The 19042-nt window shown below is 35.0% G+C and overlaps 1 protein-coding gene across 1 annotated transcript in view; it reads left to right on the top strand.

Annotated features, from left to right (window-relative positions):
- The window catches only part of HFM1 (helicase for meiosis 1), a 52310-nt gene that overhangs the window by 20058 nt on the left and 13210 nt on the right, over positions 1–19042 (top strand). Inside the window, exons 3-26 of the mRNA XM_072343747.1 lie at positions 480–577; positions 959–1080; positions 2200–2509; positions 3226–3488; positions 4429–4476; positions 6595–6665; positions 7432–7564; positions 9124–9275; positions 9631–9758; positions 9845–10004; positions 10282–10482; positions 10568–10656; positions 11560–11603; positions 11695–11796; positions 12973–13118; positions 13593–13687; positions 14431–14564; positions 15500–15547; positions 16508–16588; positions 17217–17308; positions 17809–17915; positions 18013–18060; positions 18266–18363; positions 18453–18584. Coding sequence (XP_072199848.1) covers positions 507–577; positions 959–1080; positions 2200–2509; positions 3226–3488; positions 4429–4476; positions 6595–6665; positions 7432–7564; positions 9124–9275; positions 9631–9758; positions 9845–10004; positions 10282–10482; positions 10568–10656; positions 11560–11603; positions 11695–11796; positions 12973–13118; positions 13593–13687; positions 14431–14564; positions 15500–15547; positions 16508–16588; positions 17217–17308; positions 17809–17915; positions 18013–18060; positions 18266–18363; positions 18453–18584 — 2875 coding nt within the window. The 5' untranslated portion in view covers positions 480–506. The remainder of the gene's footprint in view (positions 1–479; positions 578–958; positions 1081–2199; positions 2510–3225; positions 3489–4428; positions 4477–6594; positions 6666–7431; positions 7565–9123; positions 9276–9630; positions 9759–9844; positions 10005–10281; positions 10483–10567; positions 10657–11559; positions 11604–11694; positions 11797–12972; positions 13119–13592; positions 13688–14430; positions 14565–15499; positions 15548–16507; positions 16589–17216; positions 17309–17808; positions 17916–18012; positions 18061–18265; positions 18364–18452; positions 18585–19042) is intronic.

Here is a 19042-nt window from a genome sequence, read left to right as displayed (position 1 = left end):
ATGTACACTTAAAACAATAGGGCCATTCATTTGTTTTGTAAAATTGACAGTCTGTTCCAGTGGTAAATATTGAATTATTATTAATTTTTTTCATCAAAATGGAGAGAGTCTGAGGAAAAAATAAAAATGAATCTGCAAATGTCTAAAGAGATTTCAGCATTAGTTTTAAAGATGAGATAGAGAAAAGCTCTGCCTGAACCATCAGAATTAACCAGTTGCTTCCTACTGAACGTGGTAATGTAAAGGTTATTTAAAGTTCTGTCCTAAAGGATTTTTTGGTCATAGTTAATAAGATCTGTATTATATCATGAGGGAGATGCTTTTTATGAAGCCACATTAAGGGGTCAGACAAGATCTCTAAAAGCGAAAGTAAATCTAGAGATGAAATACTGGTACATGTATCACTGATGAAATGCATGTTCTTTGTACAAGTCCAGTTCTAGAAACCTAATTTCAGTTATTTGTGCTGCCTTTTACAGATTTAGAGATTAACATTCGATCTGAAAATGTTCAGCTCTGCAGATGAGGTTTTTTCATTGGAAAATTTATTTTATGAAAGACCAGAACAAAAAAAAAGGTAAATATTTACTGTTAAGTACATATTATTGTTTCCCAAGTGTTTCCCATCTCTGAATCATTTAACAGCAGATTTTATTATGTAACTTCCTTTTCTACTTCTTAATGGAAACCTGAGGCTGGAAATGTCATGGTTCCATCAACTCGCACTTTCAAATATTTTTCTCAGTATAGCTAACAAGATTTGGATAGTGCAGGTGTATCTTCTGGGTATAAGAAGTATTTAGCTGAATTTTTGCCTCTTAAGTTTACTGTGATTAAAAGTCACATGAATTAAAAAGTTTTTTTTAGCAGGAGAAACAGTATGTTATGACTAGTAGTTTTAATCTAGGTGTTGCAGAGGGCGCTTTAAGAATGCTTTTACCTTGCATTTTTATGATAGAGATCTAGAAAATAACAAGTCAAACACTTGGTGGATTGCACCTGCTCCAGCAATTGATGAAATTCCATCTGCAGAGGAGCTACAGAGGGAACTGGAAACAAACACAGCCAGCAGTTGCATGGGTAAAATAGTTGGCATTCTTTTTAAATAACTTGACAGATAATTAACTTGACATATAATTTTTCTTCTTTCTTTTAATGCTGTGAATTGTGGAGTATTCTATGTATGAAAATGCAGACATCCTTTAGTTCAGAGGCATGGTCCTAGTTAGAGAAGAGATTTGGCCTAGTAGCAGTTCTCTTTGGGCATGTACAGCCTGCAAGTTCACTCTGCAGAAGTGAGCAATGTAAGGAGTATGCTTTTTCACTTTGTGTTACAGTGCTTCATGGAATAGGGGGAAGCAATTGCAAGAATAATGCAGTGTGTGAACCTGATGACCTTCTCCCACCTAAGACATGGGGTTTATATGAACCCTTTTTTCTTCTTCCTTTTTCTCTTCTCTTGCTGTCCCCTCTGTCCCATGTTTTATTTTCCCACATTCATGCTCAGAAGTTTAAACAAATAAATAAATAAATAAATTAGAACCTGGTCATTGTTGAAGGATTAGCAGGTCAAAGTGAAGGTTGTGTAATACAGCTTATTCTTTAATCTTTTTTTGCATCCAATTGCTTGTTTCTGCTATTGCCTCTTTTGCTGGGTATAGAGAATGACAATGCTTGTATAGTCACTCAGATCAGGACACTGATCCCACCAAGAGCTAAGTGTAGAAATCATTACTAAGGTGACTGTGAAACCAGACTGACTTCACTAGGAAATTTGGCTGTTGAGATCTCAGGTTTTCTCTCACAGCTGTTCTTAGCAGGTACTTCAAGTCTAGTCATTGTATCAGTTTTACAAACATGCTGCCTACTACATGCTGAGGCAGAGTAATGGTTTTCCATTTCACAGATTTCTGGGATTGGAGTGAAGGATGTGTCTGGGAGTAATTTTCATCTTTGTAGTGCACAGGAGTAGCTTTGTTCCATTACTTTAAATGACAAACATGGAAACCGGCCCTATTTTTATAACTTTTTAGTTGTCAGGAGATGTATTTGTCAGAATGAGTCATAAAATGTAGAGAGTTCTTGCAGTAAAATAAGATAAGTTCATGTAGTATATATGAAGTTGACTGATTTTATGTGGAAGATGTTTAAGAAATGAGTATAAATGGGAATATGAGTGAATGTTATTATCTGTTCTAGGAGGGATAAAGCACCAGATGTTTATACAACGTAAGAATATCACTGAGGAAGCAAATGACAAATCACCAGCACCTACTCATTTTGGCAAAGCCTCCGAAAAAGAAATGCTCCGATTATGTGTGGGAGAAAGAACAAATAAGCATGGAAGTCTGCAAATGGCTTCAATGTTTCTCTCTCCTAATCAGGCTAAATATAAAATAGGAGCAGAGATTTTTCAGCAGCCTGGTTCAGATTTCTCACAGACTAAAATATTAGTTAATTTTCCAGAAAATGGTGATGATGAGAGTGTTCATTCAGCATTTAGAAGAAGGTATGTTTGTAGTCAACTCTGATAATTCATCAATTGTGTGATTGTTTTAGGTCTCTTTCTCAAATGCAGAGTTTTTGATCTTCTGAACTCCAGACATTAAATCATTTCAATGCAAAGAAAAAAGAAGTTGCAATTAAATGTATCCTGAGTTCAGGCTCTTTTATGAGGAGGATAAGTATGTTGTTGTTGTTGTTTTTTAAATGTTGATAACTTTTTAGATAGGGCAGGTTATTGAAAATACCATTTTGAGTTCATTATCTATTGTGAAGAGCAAGAAGATAGATCATTTGCCTTTCAGCCAACGAGGAGTATCCTTAGCAGTTCACAGCATCATTTCATTGCTGCCTAGGAGATGAGGTTTTACAGATAAGCACTTCTCCCATGCCCAGCTCTTCTCACTCCTCAAACCTCGTATGTCTCTCTCAATTTTTAATTACGTGGAGATTGACAGACAATTAAGATTCAGAATACATCTGGACAAGGAGTTCACTTTTTTTTTTTTCAGGTTCTTTTTGGAATGAAAATAAGATTAAAATGTACCTTGAAAAGAGTTGTCTTCATGTAGAAGAATGTCAGATCAAATAGAACTGGATATAAGCTTTTCTTATTATTGTAGCATTTCAGTTGTGTTTCTAATATAAATGTGTTTATTGTTCAAATATGGGAGAAACTATTTAACATATAATGGAGTAATAAGAATCCTTCATCTTTTGCAGCTTATTTAAAATGCCTGATTGTATGTATAAAAATACAGAATTTAAAGATAGTTCAATGGATATGAAAGAAGTTGATAATCACTTTAATACAAGTGAAAACATGACAGAAGCAAAAAAAGATACATGGAGGGAAAATCGTCAGCCTTCAGTGACTGCAGACTCAGGTTTTACCCTGCACAGGGTAAATGATGGGGACGTGGCATCTAAAATTGGAATTAAAATAAAATCATTGTCCAGTGCTTCAAAGATCCTGGAGATGACAGGTAATTATTATGGCTCTATTGAAAGTAGAAAGAGGTCTGGAGGCTGGCCAGGAATGGGGGAGCATGATTCCTGTCTGATTGCCTGCTGTGCTAGAGTTACTAGACTCCAGTCTAGTATGAGGGGATGAGAGGAGGGCTCTGCATGTCTTTGACTTCAGCAAGGGTTTTTGTGTGATCTTAGAGTAGCTGATGAACGCTGTTTTCTACAATGGTTATTTATCTAAGTCAGGATATTAAGGTCTGAATGAGTGGATCAAGTACAAGTGTGTTACAAAATGGTTGGCTCAGAGAGACTGGTTAGTGTGTTGTGCTCTACCCACATGCCTGCCTCAAGTGAAGAAGCAGGGCTTTGTCCTGGCACTTGGGCTGCCCAACACCCCTGTCAGTGACCTGGGGAAGCACTGCAGTGTGCTTGAAGAATTTCCAGATGTTACCAAACTGGGGGTGGACACCAGTGAGCGCACCTGAGAGCCAGGCTGCTCTTCCATGGAGGAGGGACCAGCAGGGACCTGGTGAAATACAGTAGGATCAAATGCCAAGTCCTGCCCTGAGGAAGGAGGAATCCCCAGAGTTCCCATGGAATGGGCTGACTAGAAAAAAAAGTCAGGGAGCTGGATAAAGTGACTATCCCCTTCTTCTCAGCACTTTTGCATAACTTTTAACTCGCTTCTCAGATGTGTAAGTGCTGCATCCAGATTTAGCTCTCTAACATAAGCAAGACATCCTGAAACCAGAGTTCAGCACAGGACTACCAAAATGATCCTTTCAGATAATAAGCTTCTGTCCTCCCTGTCATCATCAGCTCCTTCTGCATCACCTGTTCCTTGTTCTGTACAGCCTTGCAGCACCTCACAGAACACATAGCTTAGAGTCAGGATTTCATGGATATTGGTTGAAAATAATGAAATCTGTTTTTATAAACATATCTACTTTTATTTAGGAACTGCGAGAAGAAACTTGGAAATGTTGAGGGCTGTTACAGAAATACGTATCCTTTCATTTGTTGTACCTGGTCTACCGATCTACAATGCTTCTATATTTACAAAATTACTGTGTTTAACTTGCAGCGATAGGAACTCATGCATTACTCTGTAATAGTTTTGAACTGCAACATAGTGCCAGGGGGAATCAAATGATGAATGGGTGTTTATGCCTGGGATTTCCTAAGCTAGTTTGAAAACAGGACAATAGACATATTCACTGCTAAGTAAATTTATTCATATTTCAAATGTTCACATTTTATTCTCAAAGCAACTTATTTTTAAAAAGAAAATTGTAAAATTTTTAGTTTGCAGAATATATGTTTAAGGCTACACTATATATGCTGACACACATAAACATATGTAGTTTCTTATACTTTAAAGAAAAAAGTCAATTAGTATTTGGACTCATGAGGAAAAACAAATCCTACTTTTTGTCCCATATTCTCAAGAGAAAGCAGGCTTTGTTATGAGGGCTGCTCAGAAAGCAAAGCCTCCTGTTGTATGATGTTGGCCCACAGTGTCAGAGGTGAATGTTGGTGGTGCTGCAGTAGAGGTTGATCCTTCTCACCAATATTGTGTTTCAGTTTGTTGCCATATGACACATGGCAGCAGTGGGGCAGTCTGACAGAATGGCATTCCTTGTGGAAGTGTGTATGAAGTAAAGGTGTGTTGTTGAATGTTTCCATGTGGATAAATTTGCACCTTTTGAAATTCATTGGTGGTTGCTGAATGTTTATGGAGACTACACAGTGGATATGAGCACAGTGAGGTGGTGGGTGCTGCGTTTCTGCAGAGGCAACAACAGTCACCTTCACTGGTGCAGATTTTTACAAGCATGGCATGCAGGCTCTTGTTCTTGGCTTGCAAAAATGCACAGCTAATGGTGGTGTCTGTTGAAAAACACTGTTCTGTAGCTTTTGCTCAATAAGGTGATATTTCAGAGCAACCAACGTACATCTTGCAGATCGGTATTTGGTCTTGTATGCATATGCTATATTTCCATTCATTAATTTTAAGCAGATTTTATGCTAGTTCTTCTTTTTCTTATTCCTGCTTTGAATCTGTAACATAGGTAACCATCCGTTGGTATGACAAACTGTTTTTTGTTTTGTTCACTTTTACATTTTGTTCCTAGTGAGATGTCAAATGATAGGCTAAGTGTCATGAAGAGCTAATAGCTACATTAAGGCAGCTAAATTCACTTGAACAGTTTAAGAATTAACATACTATCCCAAACAAGTAGCTATTCAGTAGTTCTGATGCTTCTTGTTACAGATAGTCAGTTTCTCCTTTTGAAAATGGGTCGCTTATTTAGGGGAGTAATTTTAAAAAAGCATTTAAAAGAAATCTCTGTTTGTCTTTATTTAATTAATTTATTTATTGCTTCCTTTTTTTTCTTTACCATTTTATTGAGTCTTTTAAAATGAATGTTACATTCATTTAAAGCCCCAACTGTTCATTGTTAGTGTTGCAGTTGGTGTTACATCCAGCTGTGTTTGCATCCACCTGCAGCCTGATCAGATGGTCGCAGTTAGGCTGTTTGTGTGGCTTCAGTGCAAGTCTGGGCAAGGATCAACTTGCTTGTTTTGTTCTATAATGAAACAATGTTCTCTTTCGCTTCTCTTGTATCTTAGATAGGAACATTTTTGTCTGGAAAATACATAATATTAGTCATTGAAAGAACCTTTAAAACCACCATCAGCATGCAGAGATCATAGGTGGGTTTCTTTACTACTTCCATAACTGGGCATACAATACTGTGCTCATTAATTTCTGCTATATAACAGATGTAAAGTGTCATTTGACACTGCAGGTATTTTAACAGTAGTGCTCTGCTTACTCTTTCAAACACTTCCACATGATAAAATTGCATGTAATTCCATGAAGCTTCCGTGGAGGAAGCTTTAGATTTATAGTATAATACTGAGATCTCCCATAGGTCCTGGGTTTATTTTCTCCAAGAATCTAAACAAAGCTACTAAATCATTTAATGACTTACTTTTTGGTAATTGTGATGCATTTTAAATTTGCATTTAAATTGCAAGAAAAGCCTTCCTTTCACAGTTTTAAAAGAAATGTTAAACTTTTCGCTCTGTTGTTTTCAGTTCCTTAATGCTCTCAAGCAACCCAATTTAGGTGCATTTTTAAGGAGTTTCCATACTTTAACTATGCCCAGTCTAAAGCTCTGGATGATGTAAGTATGAAGCATTAGCTGCAAGTAGTACTTTGTAGGTAAATATAAATGTAAATGAAATTTTAATATTCAAAACAGAAAAGGAACTAGAAAGCTCCAAGATATCTAGAATCTCTTCCTGAAGTAGTTGAGCAGGATTCTGATAAGCTGGGAGAAGAGACTGGAACTTTTTATCACTTTCTTCGATTTTAAATACTTTTGTGAGAAATTGTATGTGTACTTACACAGATTGCTGATGTTTTTAAATGACTTTCAAAGGAGTATTTAAGAAACTCTTTAGTGAAGGATGTCTATTTGGAAAAGTGCTTTTTTACCTGTCCTTTATTCTTATCAGGTATAATTGGTTAAAAGCAAACAAACAGCTTGAGATTGTGATGTATTGCGGAGAGGGGAAATCAGTCCAACCAGTCTTTAAAAGCATTTAACAATGTTATCCAGCTCTGTGGGAAATACCAGTGTCATTCATCACAACTTCTAAGCCTGATTTTTAAGCTACTGGCTTTTTTGTGCTTGTCACAGAACAGTAGACTTGCATAATAACCGTAGAGAAGCAGTATTTTTTCTGGTTTGCGTGGCAGATGTATTGCAAATATATTCTTTATTTTGCTCTAATTTAAGCTTTGCACCTCATACAAAATTCACTATGGAACTATGTATATCAATGTAATATTTGTGTGTGTGTCCTTTTCACCTAGACAGTTCTTTTGGAATGTGTGAATAAGTACAATAGCTATGTTATATTTACTACTATGCCATTCTTTTCCAGCTTCTTTATACAGATAGAAATTTTGTGATTTGTGCTCCAACTGGCTCTGGAAAAACTGTAATGTTCGAACTAGCTATTACCAGATTACTTATGGAAGTTCCAATGCCTTGGTTAAATATTAAAGTTGTTTATAGTAAGTATTATGCAGCTCTAAGCTTTTTGATGACAGCAGTAGGAAATTTCTTTCTACGAGTGTGGAGGTATAGATTGGGTGCTTTAATAATACTGAATTCATATGAGTAGCAGTACTGTATAAATATAGTGACCACCATAGCTTAATACAGATAAAAATCTTGTAAAGACTTTGTCCTCTAGTAAGGCAAGATGTACATGAAAAGGAGAGAATGGAGCAAATGAAACTAAACCAAACTCTTAGTGGCAGAGCCAGAATTTAAGCCGTATCTTTTGTGTGCCTGCCTATTGCTCTAAGAGAACATATTTTTCTATGTTTGCTTGTCTGGGAAGGTTTCATACTGACTGTTGCTTTCTGTCTATTCCTTCTGTTGCTCAAAGACAACAGAGCCATGGTCTTCATGAATTTTAACTCATCTAATGTGGAAATTAAAGAATGTTTGAAGGTAGTCACATTTGGAAACTTTTTTCTCCTTTTGATGAACTCAATGCATATCATGTAAAGTGGATGGGATTGGTCAGTTTTGTCCCGGTGTTCATACAGGGTTATATTTGTCAGCATTGGTATTAATAGTTAATCTTTATGTTTTCAGAAGTTTCTGCCCTACTTGTGATCATTTTTAATTTCAGTGAGTTCAAATTCTTGAAATGCTGGTGTTGACACAGACTGAACTGTGTATTGTAAACTGCTCTTTTTATAAAAAGGCATATGTTGTAGTTTCTCTGTGAGCAAGACAAGGCAGAGAACTTCAGTGTCCTCTAAGGATTTTGATCGCTTTGATAGAATTGATACAAAACCATCTGATTGGAATTTACTCTAAGGAACTGCTGGTGGAATCAGAACTTTCCAGGTTTAGTGATGAAGAAAGAGACATGTCAGTTTTGTGAACATTGAAACAGGGATATTTACTGAAGTATTATGTACAGAGTTCTGCAGTACTTAGTTTGTCAGTGTATGTGAATTAGCTCATGGTAGTTGTGTAAACTAGTATGTATACAAGCTACTGGGAAACAGCTTTAAGGATTGATAGCTGAATTTTAAGGAGCCATGTTAGCTGGTATGGCACTTAAATATACACATGGTTTAGATAGACTTTGTTTTCTTGTAGTATTCTGTTTGTGAGTGGTTTCTCAGATATAACTCCCCTTTCTCTCTGAATATGAAGTGCTCACATCATTCTAAATGGGAATAAAGTTGGCATTTGTATGATCTCTCATTAGAAAAGATATTTCCTATGGTTTATTCTGACCGTGAGAAAGCCTTTGATAACTGAGTGATTCTTTCCATGTGGGATTGAGGAAAAAACCAGGATTAAGAGAGGGCATAAATAACCTTAATTAAAGGATTCTCCTTCCAATTGCTGATAGGGAAAAACTGTGACCTAAAGCTCAAAATTGATTATCATACTCCTTGTGCAAAGATCAGTTGTTAATGTTATGGATTTGAGAACAAACCTGAAATTTGGAGAATTCATGAAGATATCTGCATGTAGAAATTGTATCAATATTATGGAAAGTCTGGTGTTCATTATGTAACTGATAATTTCACGTTATTTTTAGTGGCTCCAATAAAAGCTCTGTGCAGTCAACGTTTTGATGATTGGAAAGAAAAATTTGGACCCATAGGACTCAGCTGCAAGGAACTGACAGGAGATACAGTGGTGGATGATTTATTTGAAATACATCATGCTCATATTATTATCACTACACCTGTAGGTTTCAGTCCCAAGTTCTTAGAGAAACATAGAATAAGCAGATATTAGTGGACTACCAATTGTATGCTGCCAGGTCTGCTTTTACTTTATTTTAATAATGAGTAGCAATTTTCAGAACAGTGTTATGATCTTTATAGTTGTCTGTAAACTGCTGTTGCATGCTTTTGCTTCATATAATCAGCAAATAATATAATAGCGTGTCAGATGGAACCTACATGATAGGTTAGCTTGAAGTTAGCTTGGCTTTATTTAACAGATTTTATGTAAAGATGTGTTAAAGGTTAGGTATGCCTACATGTACTCTATTTCAGGCATGCGTTGGTCTTTTAAACATCCTCTTTTTATCTCCTAGGAGAAATGGGATAGCATGACTAGAAGGTGGAAAGACAATTCTATAGTTCAGCTTGTGCGACTGTTTCTCATAGATGAGGCAAGAAAATTAATGATTTTATATGCTCTTTTCCTTCTTGAAGATGAAAGGAAAACTCTTAGAAAGTACAGCATTTAACGCATGTCTAGAATATAACTGGAGAACTATTTTGCAAATGTTTTTAAAATTCCTACTAGGTGCATGTTATAAAGGATGAAAGCCGTGGCGCAACATTGGAAGTTGTAGTCAGTCGGATGAAGACTGTGCAGTCTTCTCTTTGGCGTCTTTCAGAGAATCGTGATGTGCCACCTTTGAGATTTGTAGCTGTTTCGGCAACAATTCCAAATGCTGAAGATGTAAGAGTTGCATTTTAACGGAATTTTAATTAATATAGAGTACAAAATAAAGATTGATGAATAACAGAGTTGTCATTTTGAAGATGGCAGCTGATGGCAACTATGTGGTTGATGTTATCGTAAGAAATGGTGTTCAGCCATAGAGAGCTGTCAGCCTAAAGTGGCTATGCTTTATGTCATGTGATAAAGATAAAATTAATTATTGTGTAATGCAGGTAGAGTAGAGCATGGTTTAAAAACAGAAAATGATTATTTAAATTCTTTTTCTTTTTTAAAGATTGCAGAATGGCTTTCAGATGGGAAGGTTCCTGCTGTATGTCTGAAAGTAGATGAGGATCAACGTCCAGTAAAGCTACGCAAAATTGTTCTTGGTTTTCCTTGCAGTGACAGTCAGACAGAATTCAAATTTGACTTAACTCTGAACTACAAAATAGCGAGTGTTATACAAGCGTACTCTGATCAAAAACCAGCGCTGGTGGTATGAGTTGTTTTTTTTTTAGTTACATTTAAAATTGTTTCTTACTCACAAGTGTTGATTTAAAAAATAATTTTCTTAATTTCAGTTCTGTGCCACAAGAAAAGGAGTGCAGCAGGCTGCTTCTGTTCTTTCAAAAGATGCCAAGTTTCTACTAAGTGTAGAGCAGAAGCAAAGGTATTTTTATGTTTAAGTTTTTGATCCTTGTTTGTGGGTTCTAGTAAACTTACGACATTTGCAAAGATGTTGAACTAATACATCTTCTAACAAAAGAGTGTCTGCAACAAAATCATCACAACTGACATTTCTGTTGCTAAACTGTCACTCTTTTGGGGATATTTTTTTGTTTCTCAGTTTTTCAAAGTACCATTCACAAACATTAAGTTGTTTCTAAAAACTTGCTTTTGCAGCATAAAAATGTTAATCTCCATGGGCCTGTGAGACCTTGTATTATGAAGATTAAGTGTACAAGTAGTTGAATTGGATGTGATCTTACTAGTGCATTAAGTTAAGCTCATGAGAAGTCTGTGCATTATCAAATACCTTTAATAAATGCACATTAATCATCAACTTCACAACTTCAGAAGCTGCTTCTATGATTCTATGATTCCTGACTTTCAGAATCCAACTGTTGCCTTCTCTATGTTATGTAAATAACACATCTCTGTTGCTATCCTTGTTTCTCACATTTCTGCCAACACTATCTATATCTGATTCCACTTTCTGTGTCTGCGTGTTGTAACTTGGAAAGACAAGTGGGCTGGAAAGGGTGCAGCAGCTGTCCCAGGGAGTCATTTTGTTTGCTTTGGGAAAGGTAGAGGTTGAAAGTATGAAAAGAATGTATGGTTAAGAAGTTATTTTAAGACAATATCCTTTTGATAGTCTAACATGTAGTTATAAGCTAAGAACATATTTAAAAAATGCAAATATAGTAGTACTATGAGAAACTAAGAAAATGTACTTGCCAAGGAATGCTTATTATAATCTTTAAATTGTGTATCTAGATTTATGTGAAGCTCTGTCTTTGCATGCTAACATTAATGAATCCGTTTTGTGATTCATTTATTCTTTGTTGTGCAGGTTACAGAAGTCTGCAAATTCACTGAAAGACTCCAAGCTCAGAGGTAAGTATAACCTACTACTTCTCTACCTTGTGTATGAATGTTTTCTTGAGTAAACTCAATCAGGTAATGGATGTAATTATTTCATTATCAGATCTTTTAATGTATGGTGTGGCTTATCATCATGCGGGTATGGAGGTTTCTGACAGAAAAATAATTGAAGGAGCTTTTACTGCAGGAGATTTACCTGTACTTTGTAAGTAAACTTAAATTTGAATGTTAAAATGTTCTTAAGATATGCTGAAAAGATGGGAGTTTGGAATTGGTAACGTTTTATGATTCTAGAGTTTCTGCTTAACCTTAGGAATTTCTTAGTAGAATGCAGGTTGAGCTGCTTTTGTATTCCATGTATACTTTGGCTCCTTGAGTATAATAATTTCCATTATTACTAAAATCCAGAGAACTTCTTTTCTGCATACACAGAGGTCATCCTCCTTGATATGTTGGTACAGGGCTGGCTCATATTTCTTTCCTTCTTGTTCAGTTGAGCAATCCTGTTGAGATGGATTTCTCTGCTATCATGTCCTTACTCAGCTTTCACATGATGTTTTCTTGGTTTGTGCTTTGTAGCCATGGGTTCCTTAAACAGGGGTTTTGCTATGAAATATTCCACCTACTGTTATGTAAAAAGAAAAGGCATCTGTTTGAGATGTGATGGTCTTGTTCAGGCCTCCTCTTTTCATATCCAGGAGTTCAGACCCCATGAAACTTGACTGTGTTGCTTACGTACAACTGTGAAAGCTTTGTGAATTTCTCAATTCTGTACAATGGCCTTAATTCATTATTAAATATTAAGGTAGATCTCTTGCTGTGATCTAGCAAAATTTACAGGAGATGCAGTTCCTGTCATTAATAAGTATTTCTACATCCCTGCAATCTACTCTACTTTGGCTCCCTGGAATTTTGTGTATGGCTTTGCCAAATGCTGTGCTATTCCTGAAATCTCAGGGGACAGTAGTTCAACAAATTTCCCTTTGCAATAAAAGCTAGAGACCCTTTGCCACAGATTGAACATAGTGTGAATGCACACATGGATTACCATTAAAAGAATGCAAAGTTGTTTAATTTGTCTGAAAGCATGAGCAGGACTAGGGTTTTGATATTCTTCTTTAACTACTGTGAAGGGGAAGAAATCTTTAGTCTTGAAATAGAGGAGTATCAATTTGGTCACACTGTGGATGTATGAATACATGGACTGCAGATCCAATTGCATTGATCTAATTCTTTCTAGTGCATAAAGGTCCCAAATTTCACTGACTCCACTAGAAAATAAGAGCTCTTCATGATGAAAATTAGGTGCTTATATGTTTAATGTCTGTGTGATGTTTCAGTGGTGTTCATCCTGATATCAATATACTTTGATCTGGTCTAGTTACTACTAGCACCTTAGCTATGGGAGTCAATCTGCCTGCACATCTGGTGGTCATAAAATCCACAATGCACTATGTTGGAGGAGTGTTTGAAGAGTACAGTGAAACTGATATTCTGCAAATGATTGGGAGAGCAGGAAGGCCTCAAGTAAGTTAATGTTGTGTTACAGCAATTCTGTCTAAAGGCAGATAAGTGGAAACTACATGTGGCAAAGAAACAGCAATTCCAAAACTTTCACTGCAACGTTTGCTTTTTTTAGAGTTTTGTTATTAATAGTTTGAGAAAGAAATGTTTGATTTGGTATTATCTGTTAAAAAACATTGTTTCTCCTTGCTGTAGTAAAAGATCCAAATATTGCATTTGGATTGTGCGTGGTATAAGAACTAGAGAACAAATAGGAACCTGGCACACAGTCTACAGATTGCATGATAAAAATATCTGAAACAATAATGGCATCCAGCGCAATGTACTTCTCATCACTTCAGAATGAGAAAACATTAAGTTAGAAGAAGACATAGAAGAGCAGTTTGGAAGCACTGCCTTCAGTATCCCAATTAATTTTTCACCTACAAGAGGAGGTCAGGGTTGTTGTTTAGTTTGTTTGTATATTTATTTTTGCAGTTTGACACAACGGCTACTGCAGTAATTATGACTCGTTTGAGTACAAGGGAGAAGTATATACAGATGTTAAATGGTGCAGATGTAATAGAGAGCAGGTAATTAATTTTTCATAAGATTAAATAGGTGGCAGCAGCATTTCATGTTTGCTACAGAACATATTTTCTCTTAAATTCTTCTTCTGCTTAGAAGAAATTTAAAGACTCAAATTAAAGAAACCCAATCCAAGCTAGTCAGAGGTAACAGCCTCTGTTTTATTAGATAAAAACATATTTTAGTTCATCTTAAAGTTAGCCCTGGATTTGTGCTGGAGAACATAAGTAGCCAAAATAATATATATTGGAAAGATGAACAGCAACAGTGGAAGCCAGATCATGTATCTGAATTTTTAGACAATAGAGCTTAGAAAATAGCAGACTACAGAGTCCATTTGAGATGAATGGAGTATCAGAAGAGACGTGTATATGTGAGTTAAATGAGTCCGTATGACTCTAAAACACAAAATTTTAGTCACTGTTGTTTGGGATTCTTTAAGGTTTAATTTTTCAAATATGTTCCAAATATCAGTACTGTGCTTTAACTTAAAAATGCAGGTCGCTTTTTTTTCTAAATAATTATGAAAGTTCATAGTTCCCAAGATTAGGATTTTTGTTTCACTAAATATTAAGCCACAGCAAATTACATTGCTGATTGTTTCCTTTTTTAAGCTATTATTTCCTATTAATTTCACAGATTAAAATGAACAGTTGACAATAAGCAAAAAAAAGTTTTGTCTTTTTTTTCGTATTACTAATGGATAAATATACTTACAGAGGTTTTTTTATTTCTTTGGTTTTGACAGCTTGCACAGACATCTTGTGGAGCATTTAAATGCAGAAATAGCATTACATACTGTCACAGATGTCACTGTAGCTTTGGAATGGATACGATCAACATTCTTGTACATTAGAGCTTTAAAAAATCCAACTCATTATGGTTTGTTTGTTTGCTGTTCTAAATTTTGACACTGGCATGTGTAAAATCAGTATTATTTGTTCCTTTGTTCTTGTATGGACCATTGTTTCATGAGGAGTTGAAAACAAGTTGTGTAACGTGGCCCACAACACTTCATGGAAAAGTAATTTTATTTGCACCAAGCAGAAGGAATTTCAGTGTGATAGAACATTAAAGGCTATGAAGAAGCCATTTACAGCTTCATAGTGATCTATTGTTTTCATCCTAATACACTCAGCCATATATGCGTACATTATCTAGCCATAATGTACTTTTCAGCACTGAATAGGTAGTCTGTTGCTATGGAAAAGACTGTCTAGCATTTCATAGTTTTGCTAAACCAATATCTTAATATGCTGGTTTCTTCAATTTGTCTTGTGTAGAGCAGCACCTTAATTGCCAGCCATGACCGTATCCTTGTTATTGACACTTGTACTACATCCATTTATAAAGTAGTTCTTGACTGGCTGAAAACAACTAAAGGAAAAAAAAAAATATATATATATATATATATGTAATGGAATAGACCATAGTACGTGTACCACATGAACAAGTATTACCTATATATATTCCCTATAAGGGAACTTCCTGTATTCTACAGTAGGAAGATTCTGAATGTGAATTTGGCACTCTTATGATGATTTTTACGGATGGTTCTACAACTGTTAGGACTCTGTGTATCATAGGGGAGCATGTAGAGCATTAATCCCTTTGTATCTGTTCTAACAAACACTTGATGGAACTCGGATACTCACACTGTTTGAGACTCTTTATTTGTTCCTGGTATTACAAAAAATTTAGCAATTCTTTGTTTTGGCCATCTGGCTCCTAACAATTAGGAAATTGCTTTTGATTGGTTATGATATTAAGGAGGAAGCACATCATTGTATTCCATTTTTATTAATCGTTTCTTGAAGGTTTTTCATCTGGATTGGATAAAAACGGAATCGAAGCAAAATTACAGGGTAAGTGGCTTATTAGCTTTCTCAGTAAAATGTTATGTTTTAGGCCATGTTCTTCCATGTTTATGCTGTTTATATTACTTCATTATTTCAGTAGATCCAGTCAACAACTATACCTCATCTTTCTATATATGTTCTCAGAAATAAGACTCTGTGTTGAGTTCTCAAATTTTGATAGCTTATCATTCTTTCTAATTTTCCTTTAATTTATATTTCTTGTTTCCCTTCATTAATTTCTGCTTATATACTTTCAAAAAGCCATTTCAACAAATTATCTTTCCCTATTCCAGCATCTGTAGCTTCTTCTCCCTGCATACGTGAAGTACGCTGTAATAATTTTCATAGTTTCTTATGTTCTCGTACACTGCATGTGCAAAGTGAAATACTTCTGGATGCTCTGGGAACTATCACTTTGAATGCTTTCACAACTTATTTTTGTTTTGAATACTGTGTTAATGTTTCCTTGGCTTTGAAAGAGAGAAAAACAAAATGTTCTGATGAGCCTCCTGCAGATATCCACTGCAAGCAAATAAATAGATTTACTGTAGTAATACAAGTTCACCTGAAACAGTATGGAATTTTTGTCATGAAGGTTTCTTAAATACCTGGGGATATTCAAAATTTCATCCATTTAAGTGTTCAAACTTAAGGGAAAGTCATTTGCATAAATACAGTGAATTCTCGGGCTTGTCATTTGGTATTGAAAACAGTAGCTCGTGTGCCATGTGTCCAGTCTTTTACTTTGCTACATTTGCTTTACTGAAAAGAGTTATGTCAAATATCTTTGAGTGAGCTTTCCTCAGTTGAGAGTTTGTCGTCAACTTGAAAAAGAACTTTATTTGAATTCAGTGGCATTACTTCGATATATGTTCATTGTGATTGGATGATGTTGTTCTTGGTTTGTACATAGGTAAGTTTTTTTCCTGTATGTGCTAAAAATACTTATTTTCAATTTGTGGACAGAACTCTGTTTGAAGAACTTGAATGATTTATCATCTTTCAATTTGATCAGGATGGACAAAGAAAATAATTTCAAGCCAACAGGTACACTTTTCTAAATATATATATATAAATTAAATTTCAGAAGAGATGTTGAGATAATGAACTACAGAAGTTCACAGCTATTTCTGTGTACCTTTAATATGAGTACACAAATATTATAGAGAGTAGAATCTGAAAGTTTCTCTGCCTAGAATTATGTGATTTGTTTTTCCAGCAAGTCGTGGGAGTTCATTCTCTTAATCCCTGAACACATCTTCTCTTTTAACATCACTGAAAAGATGTTAAAAGAGAAAACAGAAAGAAATAGAAATTATAGAATGTTATCACAAGCTAATGGGATACAACAAAATGCAATGAAGGAGAGGCTTTCTAAGTACCAGTTCTTCTCTACAGTCCTCATGTAGGAGTGGTTGGCTTCTCAGCAATTGCAGTTCACAGTCTGATATATTAGCATGAATTAATCTTCACTGGAGAAAACTAAATGGTTCATATTTTTCTGCCTCTGACAGGGTCAGTAATATCCATCGGGCAGCATACTGAGTCAGTAGCATTAAATGTCATAGAGCTTTCTAGTAAGAAAATTAATTCATTTTTGTGACTTAAAAAATGCATACACTGAAAAAAAAAATCTTGGCATATAAATTTTTGAAGGTATGTTCTTCTTTTACAGAGACCGGAAGATTAATGGCATGGTATTATATTGCATTTGATACAGTAAAGCAGTTTTTCAGAATTAAGGGAACCGAAACTTTAAAGGAATTGGTAATTGAATGAATATTTACAGATGTTCAGTTGATTTTAAACAGAAACAAAAAATAAAATGATGTGTAAAAATACTGTATTGTGTTACTTAATAGCTATTTTACTGCAAATACTAGCTGCATGAAGAGTTACTTTTATACTTAAAGAAATGGTATTGTCTAAGTCATTTTCCACTGTCAGTTAGCAAGTTATTATTGCAACAATTATGTTACAAAGAACTTTTTCCAAACAGTTTTTGTGGTAGACCAGATTGGCTATGAATAAATTGAATGTCTGTTCCCATACAGCTGTTTTTACTTTGAAAAAAGTAAAGTTTAATAAATAAGAAACAGCAAAAACTACTTATATTTACCTTGCATGTCTTAAAGTCTTAGCAATGTGTTTGATTTTGGATAAGCTCAAGTGGAATAATGATCTGAAAACTGAAAGAAGAATCTTCCCATTCTATCACAGAATAACCTTTATAGAAAAAAGATAAGAAAATAGTTAAACTGTTTCAGGTTACAATGATCTCCAGCTGCACAGAATTTCTAGATGTCAAGTTAAGAACAAATGAGAAGAAAATACTGAATTCTTTGAATAAAGACAAGGAAAAAATAACTATCAGGTATATAAATAAATAAATATATACATTGAAAAAGGGAAGTTTGGTTTTGGCAACAAAAGCTATGAATAGTGAACAATAAGTATATTTTCACATTTAGGTTTCCAATGGAGGGGAGGATTAAAACAAGAGAAATGAAAGTAAACTGGTAAGTATTGCGCTGTGGTTAAATTTTAATGAAAGTTTTCATTTTGTCTGTTGAAATGCCTGCTACGCTGTGTCATTTCATAATGGACCAGATCTTTTATTTTACTCTTCCAAATTTTCTTGTGTTTTCCAGCAGAAACTTCTATGTTGTTGTATGTAGCTTAGAGTAGAGCTTATGTACCAAGACATAAATATTTCTTTTCCAGTCTGATTCAGGCTCACCTAGGATGCATTCCTGTTCAAGACTTTACTTTGACTCAAGATACTGGCAAAATATTTAGAAATGGCATAAGAGTTACTAGATGTATGGTAAAATTTAATCCTTTTCTATAAATATAATAACTAAAAATACATATTGGTTGATATGTAAACAAGTAAAATTTATTTTTACAGGGTTATCTGACTTTCTGGCATCAAGTAAAGACAGCTTCTCTGCATTATTAAACTCTTTGATTTTAGCTAAGTGTTTCAGGTGCAAACTTTGGGAAAATTCCCTTCACGTGTCTAAGCAATTGGAAAAAATTGGTATGTACCTGTCAGAAATGATGTAAGGTGTAGAGTGAAACAGCCTTGAAACTCATAATTTCTGTAGTAACTGTTTACGTAATTGTCTCCCAATTACCTATTTGTCTACAAGTACCAAAGTTATTACAAGTTTGTCATTATCTTCTTGGATAGAAATAGTCCATTTATTGATATTATTCATGCTTTCAGTGTGCTGTTTCTCAATGTCATTCTCCATACTTGGAACGTATTCCACATTTGTATTATAATCTCAGTAGACTATAACTTTCTTTCTAAGAAGCTGTCTCTGTATGTCCTGCTACTCATATGCGTGAAAGCCATTTAACTGGCATTGAGAAGGATAGGAATCAGGAAATTATTTTATTGTGCATAAGGTTCTTATTCAAGTTTCTAATGGCATTCTTCCTTATCAGCATGTTGTTGTTTCCAAACTTCTGTTTGGAAATACTAATTTGCTT

The sequence above is a fragment of the Excalfactoria chinensis genome, chromosome 8, assembly GCF_039878825.1.
Source record: "Excalfactoria chinensis isolate bCotChi1 chromosome 8, bCotChi1.hap2, whole genome shotgun sequence".
NCBI lineage: Eukaryota > Metazoa > Chordata > Aves > Galliformes > Phasianidae > Excalfactoria > Excalfactoria chinensis.
This window is presented reverse-complemented; position numbering and strand designations above follow the sequence as displayed.